The 9,785-nt window shown below is 54.4% G+C and overlaps 1 protein-coding gene across 2 annotated transcripts in view; it reads right to left on the bottom strand.

Moving 5' to 3' along the window:
- Positions 1–19: 19 nt before the first annotated feature.
- LOC101828996 (SREBF chaperone) overlaps positions 20–9,785 on the bottom strand; it is a 53,930-nt gene continuing 44,164 nt past the window's right edge. For both annotated transcript variants that reach the window (XM_005074981.4, XM_013117028.3), the window contains 17 exons: positions 9,542–9,714; positions 9,095–9,221; positions 7,221–7,333; positions 6,337–6,431; positions 5,703–5,801; positions 5,387–5,605; positions 4,526–4,902; positions 3,943–4,131; positions 3,658–3,859; positions 3,468–3,583; positions 2,874–3,387; positions 2,712–2,797; positions 1,264–1,346; positions 1,026–1,189; positions 791–871; positions 472–678; positions 20–396 (listed from right to left, as the gene is read on the bottom strand). In XM_005074981.4, the coding sequence (XP_005075038.1) occupies positions 151–396; positions 472–678; positions 791–871; positions 1,026–1,189; positions 1,264–1,346; positions 2,712–2,797; positions 2,874–3,387; positions 3,468–3,583; positions 3,658–3,859; positions 3,943–4,131; positions 4,526–4,902; positions 5,387–5,605; positions 5,703–5,801; positions 6,337–6,431; positions 7,221–7,333; positions 9,095–9,221; positions 9,542–9,714 (3,091 nt within the window). In that variant the 3' untranslated portion in view covers positions 20–150. The remainder of the gene's footprint in view (positions 397–471; positions 679–790; positions 872–1,025; positions 1,190–1,263; positions 1,347–2,711; positions 2,798–2,873; positions 3,388–3,467; positions 3,584–3,657; positions 3,860–3,942; positions 4,132–4,525; positions 4,903–5,386; positions 5,606–5,702; positions 5,802–6,336; positions 6,432–7,220; positions 7,334–9,094; positions 9,222–9,541; positions 9,715–9,785) is intronic.

The raw sequence follows: 9,785 nt of genomic DNA, 5'->3' as shown, positions 1-9,785 counted from the left end.
CAGGCTTCAGGGTAAAATGTGGTTTTTAAAAAAGTTTAATATTACAGTCAGGAGACAACAGTTCAGAGGCAGCTGCAAAGAAGATGTCTAGGTCCAAAGACTTGCTGCCCCCAGTGCCCCAATTGGGTGGGTTGTATAGTCGACCTGCCCTCAGTCCAGTTTCTCCAGCACAGAGGGCACATACACTAGGCTGAGCTCACTGCCAAAGTTGCAGACAATGGCAGCATTGTCCAGTACCAGAATCTGCCGGGCAGGCTGGGCCTCACTGTTCTTGCCCAAGTAGACTGTCTGTAACAGGTCCCCGTAGTTTAGGTCCCAAAAGGAGACACAGCCCTGGCCGCCAGTCACCAGAAGGTTGTCTGAGATGACACCTAGGCTTGCACCACAGCCCAGATCCTGGAGGCAAGACCAGAGGGTCTTCAGTGTGAGTTCATCCCCAAACACCAGCCACCCTCCACTCTACCTGCTTACCTGCTGAATGGAGTAAAGCTTGATGCCTGTGCTGCGGTCCCAGATATTAATGAGGTCATCCAAACCACTACTAATGACACAGGAAGTGGTACAGGTAAGGGAGGTGACATCTCCACGGTGAGCAAATGTATGACTGACCCGGCTACCTGTTAGTACATCCCATAGGCAGATGGCTCCATCTTGTCCTCCACTGGCCAGTACCATGGTCTGGGGAAAGAAGCCCAGGGAAACCGCATCACAGGCAGATCACGGGTGGAGTGCTTTCGTCAACAAGGGCCAGACGGAGTTGGATTACCTTACCCCACAACAGGTCCCTCACCTGATCAATGTACACGGTTGTGATTGCCCCTGAGTGGCCCTGCAGGGTAAAAAGGCAGCACGAGTCCTCCAGTCGGAAGACCTAGGACAGGGAGAAGTAGTAGGCTTTGGTCTCTGGAGCCTTTCAAGTTTTTAGCTAGGAAATGCCTTCCATCATTCCTCCTAGGACTCCTCCAGCTTAACCTGTTTCCCACCCCTTTCCAGCTCACAAGTGCCCAGAGATAAACAATACACACTCTGAGAGTATGGTCTTGGCTCCCTGTCACCAGGCGCCCGGCAGCAGCTCTCAGCGCTGTAATAGGTTTTTGGTGTGCACAGGGCACTGTGTGGGTCAGATGACAGGCCACTGTGTTGCTGCTGTACACAGATGAGGAAGGAGAACTGCCTCGTCCTGGGGTCCCTAAGGAGGACAGGTTCAGTGAGTAGCACCCCCATCACCATGTATAATGCCTGTCCCATCCGCCCCCCACTGACCTGTGAACTGCAGGGGGCTGAGGGAAGTGTGAGTCTCCAGGGAAAAGAAATCAAGGGAACCATTAAGCCGAGCAGCTACAATCCTAGAAGAGAAAGACAGGAAAGACCATGGCCACTAGGAATACACAAAGCGCTGTAAGAAAGATGCTGGGGGTGGCAGCTACAGCTCGGCCTCTATAGCCCTTGTCATTGTAAAATGGGGTTAACAGTCCCCACCTCAGGGGTTGTAAAGGTTAAGTGTCATACACACCTGTAAATCAATACAAAAACAAGCTGGAGAGATGAGTCTGCTCTTGCAGAGAACCCAGGTTCAGTTCCCAGCACCGATATGGTAGCTCATGGAACTCCAGGGACTCTGATGCCCTCTCCTGACCTCCACAGGCACCAGTCACATGGTGTACATTCATACAAGAAAACACCAAGGAAATCTAAGAGGTTTTTTTGGGTCAGGCAGTGGTGGCCCACACCTTTAGTCCCATCATTCAGGAGGCAGAGGCAGGTGGATAAGAGTTCCAGGTCAACACATCTAACAAATGAGGAGTTCCCCTGTAGCCTGGAGCTTAAGACTCCATTCTGAGGAAAAGGACCCAGGGTGCGCATGTGCCATGGAGCCCCCATAGGGGCTGCAATCTCATAAATCAACTTTGACCCAAGTATCAGTCTGTTTCCTTCAACCACAAAAGGATCTTCTTTGTTCTCAATCCTTGGGCACAGGCTGCAGGCATATTTGCCAGTGGCTCGTACAATCACAGATCAGGTGGGGTTGTGAAATCTCGTCCCAGCAAAAGGCAGTGCATATTACAACTTTTGCCCATGACCACCAAAAACAGCTCATGGGAATCCATGATGAGTAGGGAGGGAGTTGGTCACCAGGGACTTTAAAGGTAAGAGACATGTGAGCTCTTCCGAAAGCTAGAGAACAAGCGTGAAGGACCCAATAGTTGGCCAGGCTGTGAGGAACATGAAGTAAAGGCCTGTTCAAGTTCCAGTGATGGCAGCAGTCAAAATGGAGGCCAGAGTTCCACTGGCACCGCCCCCCTCCCCCACAGACACATGCATGCAGCCAAATACCCTTTTCAAAACAAAATGCCCTGAACATGTTCAAAAAAATAAAGTACCCAAATGAGGCCTTGTTTCAAATACAAAAAAAAAAGTTCTGCAAACACATTTTCTGCCGCTGAAAACGAGAGGGAAATATCCAGGTCAGTATTCACGATCCAGTATGAGAAGCTGACTTAGGGCACCGAGAATTTAGCATGTGCCTGGCCCTGCTGCAAACACTTGACAGTTTTAAGGTGGTCACCACCTGACCCACCCTCAACTGAGTACTAGAGGCTGAGTGGAAACAGGTCAGATGCCTCAGCCAGTGAAGGAAGAGGCCTCAAGCCTCAGCACAGAGTGGCCTGACCCTGACAGATGGGGCCAAGGCCAGCGGCCGGGACTCTCACCTCCTGTCCAGGAAGACAAGGGCTGTGATGCCTGAGGACACCTCCTCGTTGCTGCAGCAGAGCACCCCCTCAATGGCGTCCCACACCTGCGAGCGCAGAGGCTGTGAGCACCCACTCCTCGTGGGAACCCCCCAGCTAGATGTGAGCAGCCCCTCGGCCCACCTCCAGCCGGCCGCTGCTCCGCCCAACCACGATGAGGTTGCCTTGCAGCTCCAAGCTCCAGATAGAGCCGGCTGTGCTGGGAGCCCAGGCCAGAGGAGGGGAGCCCTTCTCCGGTGCAGCCCCCTCTTCTTGAGAAGCCTGGGGCAGCGGGGATCCTGGAGAGGGCGGGCGCAGGGCCGGCATGCGCACAGCAGCCAGGCCCTCCTCCTGGTACACGCGCTGCACCAGACGGCTGAAGTCATAGCCAGAGTCCCTAGAGCGGCCACAGCCCGCCCGGTGCCGAGGCTCGGGCTGAGCGGGCTCTGGGGGCAGCTGCACCGAGAAGTTGGTGTCGATCAAGCAGGTGAGGTCTGGCTGGTCCCCGAAGAGGGAAGGCTGTGGAGGCCCTCGGGGACGGTGTCGCAGTGGAGGGCTGTCCCCAGGGTCCTCCGGGCTAGCTTTGCCGCCATCCGACAGCCTCTCCCAGTTCTCCTGAGTTTCAAAAGCTCCGCCTCCGCAGCTGTCCCGGCGTGACCTGCCAGGGTGGAGGAGCCAGAGTGAGCTGGGGGAGGGGCCCACGAGAGCAGGCAAGGGGCAGGGCCAACCCGAGCTCACCCTGGGCGCGGGATGCGCGTCAGGCAGTCCCCGGTCTGGGCGTCCCACACGCAGACTTGGCCTGCCAAGCAGCAGCTCACCAGCAGCATCCCATCGCTAGACAGACACTCGATGTCCTGCACGAGGGCGCTGTGTTGGCACGGGCCAAGGCCGCGATGGCCTGCTGTCCGCGGAACCCCGCCCCACTCACCATGAGGTGCCCTCGCAGCACCAGCGGCACGATCTCCGTCTCAGGCGGCGCGTAGCCGTAGTCATCGCAGGGCAGCTCTCCGCGCCTCCGCCTGCCCGGACCGCCACCCGGCTGCCCGTAGTTCCGCGGGCACAGCACCCGGTAGAGGCAGAGCAGCAGCAGCACAAGGACGATGCCCGCTGCCAGGCCAAGTGCGGCCACCCTGCGCAGACCGCGAAAGTGTGAGCAGGCGCACCCCGACACTGGCTTCACTCTCACCTACGTCTTGCCTCACCGGGGCCTTACTTGTACAAGGTAACGTCGCCGTGGGCTGGCGTTCCACCTGGCCCCTTAGGTCCGCCCTCCCAGAGGCCTGCAGGCAAAGACTCGGGTGGGGTCCAGGCACTGCGACCATCCTGAGGGTGACGTCCCTCCAGGGCCTCCCGTGGATTCAGACGCAGTGTGACAGGTATGACAGGCAGTAGGCTGATGTACCTGTAGGCAGGCAGTGAGGCCCTGGCTGAGCAGGGATGCCCTCCTCCCGTAGTCTTCTCTCTGCCTGCTGCCTCTCCCCACCAGCCCTGGCATCCAAATCTTGCTATTTTCCAACACTAGCTAGCACCCTAGCAGCCATCAATGGACCTCATTCTGCCAAGGGAAGAGGGGCAAGCAATCTCTAACTCCCAAGAACAAGGACTTCAGGGTGGCGCTCCCAGGTGTGTCTGCTGGGAACGCCACCGGCTCCTGTATCATTGCCCCATGAATTGTTTTCAACTACTTCAAATTCAGTGCAGAACTCAGACTCGTTTTCTCACCTAGTGGAGAGGAGATGCTCGGGGATGGTGAGCTCATACCAAGAGAGGTTGACAGTTGGCACTGCTCAGCTTACCTTTTGGCCAGTGTGATGTTGTAGTAGTTGAAGAGCGTGGGCCAGTGGCGGAAGGACAGTTTCCTCCACAGCTCTTCATCCTCAGGCCCCCAAGTTACCTCTGGGGCTCGGCTGTCATGGACACCCTCTGCAGGAACAGCATGCTCAGGCAGCTCACCTGGCAACGTCTGGTTCTCTGGCACTTTAGGAGCGTCGGGTGGGAAGATGGAGAAGGCAGGGTCCGGGCGGCTGGCGGGCAGCACTCCGCTAGGCACAGGCATGGGGCCCAGGGAACCCTCACCCAGTGGGCTCTGTTCTGTCACCTGGGCAGCGAGGTAGGTACGCAGCCCTGCTGGGTCTGTGTATACCAGGATGCCAATCCAAACAACGGTACCAGCCTGCAGTGGGGTGGCAGGTGCTCAGTAGGGCCTTGCAGGCTTTGAGCAGCCCCAGGCCCCAAGCAATCTTTGCCCTCACACTGGACGTCTCACTGGATGTGCAGGCAGGGCGTGACCGCAATCTGTGCTGACAACTGCCACTAGAGCCTGGCTCCCGTCCCGTGGCTAAGGAGTGGGTTTCCAAAGCTACAAACCACTGGGACTGCTTTAGTTTCACAGAGCTTCCCCACCCCCCACCCCAGCTGGAAACCTTCCCCAGGGCCTCGCTGTTACCCACTCCCCTCAGCTGCTGAGGAAAGACGCAGACAGCCAGCAGCCAGCACGCTCCACTATTCTCTGCTGCTCACACGCTACATGGAGTCTGATTAGCCACAACTCAGAAAACATGGACCATGCACAGTGGCTTCATCCTAGGCAATTCCCATGCTCAGGAAGCAAGGCCTTCAAGGGCCACCCCTGGGATTTGAGCAGGAGTGATGGGTACCATGATGAGGCGCTGTGCCAGGCGAGTACGGGCCAGGAAGTAGATGACACGCAGTCTTTTGGGGAGCCGCAAGTTTCGGAAGGAAGATGGCTGCAGTGTGATGGTATGCGGCATGGACGGCCGCACAGCCAGCTGTCTCTCATAGCGTGCTGGCCTTCCCACAGGCTTAGCTGAGGGCAGGCAGGATTCAGGGGGCAGACGCTTGTTCAGGTCGGCTAGCTGTTGGGAGCACAGTGATCAGGCCCAAGTGATTTAGGGCTGCCTGCATGGGAGTGCTCCCTCCCATGTCTGAGGAGTGGGCAGGCTCAGCACTCGCCTCCATTCGCCGAATGTCGATGGACAGGACCGTGGTGAAGAACAGCATCTGGAGGAAGAAGTCGGACACCAGGCCCACAACAGCGAAGAGGCAGAACTCCTGGAACAGAACACACTGGCTACACGTCTGCAAGCCTGGAGAGCAGATCCCTCAGGGTTAGCAGAGCACAGCAAAGACAAAGGAAAATAGTCTTCAGCTACGGATCTGGAGACTGAGGATCAGGCTAGCAGCTCACTAGGGGGCAGCACAGAGCCTGCTTACTTTTTTCAGGAAATCTAGTCCCTTGATTTCCTGAAAATCTGATCCAACCCAGAAAATTTTAAGTCCAAAGAGCCCTTCTCGGGGCTGGAGAGGTGGCTCAGAGGTTAAGAGCAATGGCTGCTCTTCCAGAGGACCAAGTTCAATTCCCAGCACCCACATGGTGGCTCACAACCATCTATAATGAGATCTGGGCAAAGAGGTGATCTGCATCCAGGCCTAGTTAAGGGGCAGAACTTGCTGAGAATTAGGTTTTCTTCCCTTGGCCTTGTTTGAGACCTGAGGCACAGCAACATGGATTTTATTAAAAGCTGGGGTGAGATGACAGGGCACACACACCCCAGCCGGCTGCCTTGGGTAAGCCTTGGGGACTTACCTGGATAGCGGGCACTAGGGTGAAGTAGCCGATGAGGATGATGCCCAGTTCAGTTGCCATGTTCTTCATAATGGACCAGCTCTCACTGCTTAAGCCTGCAGAGGGAAACCCAGAGCATGGGTCAGTGAGGACCGACCTGTTTTATGTGTGCACCTGACCTTGCAGTCCTCAGGACAGCATGAAGAAGGGGTCCAGCCTCTGGGCAGACTCCAGGAGTCGCCACCATCACAGTTGCCTCAGAGGAAAGGTGGGGTGCAGCAGAGTGCTCTGGCCATCAAAATAAAGGGGAACCAGGGCGACGAGATGAGGAAACCCGGGAAAAAAGCCCAGTGCCACCCACTGCAGCCAGAGCCATGGAGGAATTAACTGGCTCTTCCTCATGCTGCGCCCAGGGCCATGCCACCACACTGTCTTATGAACAAGTGTCTGCATTTACAGTGTGTATGGTCTCACAAGAGACTTTGTTCATCTCTCCATAACCTCATACCCTGTACAGGATGGAACAAGCTCAACAGAGGCTGGTGGGTTGAATGAACACCAGTTTCTGTTCACAGAAATGGGCACAGGATAAAATGCCTCAAGAGATCGACCTCCTTTTAGTAGGGCATGGTGGTTCACACCTTTAATCCCAGCACTCAAGAGGCTGGGGTAGGAGGATCTCTATGAGTCTGAGGTCAGCCAGCGCTACACAGTAAGACTCTGACGGGCTGGGTGGGGGGCTGCTACTGGCTGCCTAGCTTTCTTACTGGCATATAAGCCCTCATGCCTGTGCGGCGTGTACTTTACTTTCTGAGCCATCACCACAGCCCTAAAAGGTTGACTTTGAGGGCTCCTTATCTCCTTGGGCATAAATTCAGGTGAACAGGCAATCGCCCCAGCGTTACCTTGTGCAATCCGAAGCTTCACCTCGAGGTCCACTGGGGTTGATACAACTGACTTGGTGAGCACCAACACGTTCTCTAACCCAATAACCACCACCAGGTATGGGAAAATCTCACTGGGGACAGAGGAAGAGACAGGAAGGGTTGGTTCTTAGCAGGCATGAGCCCTGGAAGGCTGTGGGGCTTCCAGCCTACAGTACAGGCGGCCAAGTGGGTCCTGCAGCACAGGGCAGTAGCTCTAATATACCTCCATCCAACAGGATTCTTGTCAACAAAGCTTTGCCAAGGGGCCAGCTACCATCCCTGTCTCTTCTGCCCAGTGGAGAAGGGAGACTGGAAGAGGCCCCTGGAGAACATCACTGTCCCCACTGCCAGATCACAGCTTTCCTAACCCTCCCATACTAGACTCCAATGGCTGATGGAACCACCATTTCTAGGACCCTACACCAGTTACTCCAGGCCAAGATACTGAACTAAATGGGAGGGATGACCCTAGCCTTAACCCCTAACCTTTGCTGAGACGCTGTGTCTGGAGAAATGTAACTGCTCGCATAGAGTATCTGGCTGCTGGCTGCGCCTCACCCATGTAAGGGAAGCTCTCAAAGTGGCTCAGAAAAGGAAGCAGGCAGTCCAGGACAAGGAACAAACAGCGATACAAAGTCGCTTTTCTGTGCAGCTGTAGACGAGTGTCCTAGGCCTTGGGTCTGATATCTAGCACTGGGAAGAAAGCAGTTTTCACTAAGACTGCCTGAGCAGCCAAGGTCGTGGGAAGGCCAGCCAGTGGGTTGGTAATCACCAGACAGGCAAGGCCAGCCAGAGGCCAAAGCCTGAAGACAAACGTAGTGGAGGGCTCTGGCCTAAGATTTTCAGAGGAATGAGGGGAAAATAACATCAGTGAAGAAGATAAACGCTCTGTCCTCATACACTGATAACAGACTCACACTCACTCTGACTGGGCACTTAAATCTTTAAGAGGAAAATCCTTCATTTATGTATGTATGTATGTATGCATGAATGCACACTCACTCTCCTATGATGCAGATTCTAGGGATTGAACTCAGGTAGTCAGGCTTGGCGGGAAGTGCCTTACTCACGGAGCCACCAACCCTCTTTCAATAGTGAAGACGACACATATACATCAGTATCCCACACTCCCTGGGCACAAGCCACTAGAAAGCAGTGTGAGGCTGGAGAGATGGCTCAGAGGTTAAGAGCACTGGCTGCTCTTCCAGAGGTCCTGAGTTCAATTCCCAGCAACCACATGGTGGCTCACAACCATCTGTAATGAGATCTGATCTGGTGCCCTCTTCTGACCTGTAGGTGTACATGGAAGGAGAGTGTTGTATACATAATAAATAAATAAAATCTTAAAAAAAAAAAAGCCAGGCGTTGGTGGCGGATGCCTTTAATCCCAGCACTTGGGAGGCAGAGGCAGGAGGATCTCTGTGAGTTCAAAGCCAGTCTGGTCTACAGATCGAGTTCCAGGACAGCCTCCAAAACAATACAGAGAAACCCTGTCTCGAAATACCAACAAAACAAAAACCCAAAACCAAAAAATAAAAGCAATGTGTATATGGATTTAAAATCTAAACATCAATATCTATATATACACAGATACCATATAAACAAACACATATTCTTTATAAGAACACACAATGTATGTGTATACATACATGCGCACAACCACGTTTTCTATATTCATAGATGTGCCATATACATCACACATGCTTACAGAGGAACATGCACCTCTTCAATGTCATAAATAATAAGGCAAAGACATGGGGCAACAACAAACATCTAATGCAACGGTCACCAGGGGTCACATCAGGCCCAGATGTGCAAGGGGCCTGACGGCTCACTGGCCCTGTGAGACCTACCCTCCATTGAGTGTGGGTGTCAGGCCAAAGAGAGTGCAGAGCCCCACAGACATGAGCAGAGAGCTAAGCACTGTGACCACGGCTGCCAGGGCGAGTCCCCACTTAGACTTGACCATGTCGATCTTGCCTATAGAAGAGAGGGCACATCAGGGCGGTACCTCCCCCAGCCCCTGGAACCCTCCTTAACTGAGCTCCTGGGAGTGGATATGCAGACAATCAAGGAAGAGAAGGCTCCTGTTGTAACCAGAAGAAAATGACAAATACAGACACTTCTGGTCTCATGAACATAGCTCTTTTGGGAGCTCTAACCCACAGTGTCTTTTCCTCAGAAGCCCCTGAGACTCTATGGGATGAAGCCCTGGTTTAGTGACCACCAGAGAGATTCTCCATCTCGGCTCCAAGCCGTCTCTAACAGCAGAAGTGGGTGCCATGGAAAAGGAGACCTACGTGTGGAAAAGTAGATGTAGGCAAACAGGATGATGTAGGTGGTCACGAGAGGGATGAGCTCTGCAATACCAATCTCCTCTTTGAAGTGCACGTGGACCAGGTTCTCGGCCCGCAGGCTGCAGTTGGGGCTGGGGTGCAGGAGCATGAGCCGGGCGCGTAGGCTGCTCAGAAACCTGTAACGTAAAAGTCCCTAGAGGGGCCCAGCAGGGTCTCCCCTTCCCATTTGTTGAAGGAAAGCTTCTCT

This window comes from Mesocricetus auratus, unplaced genomic scaffold (genome assembly GCF_017639785.1).
Source record: "Mesocricetus auratus isolate SY011 unplaced genomic scaffold, BCM_Maur_2.0 Super-Scaffold_100691, whole genome shotgun sequence".
In the NCBI taxonomy this organism is placed as follows: Eukaryota; Metazoa; Chordata; class Mammalia; order Rodentia; family Cricetidae; genus Mesocricetus; species Mesocricetus auratus.
This window is presented reverse-complemented; position numbering and strand designations above follow the sequence as displayed.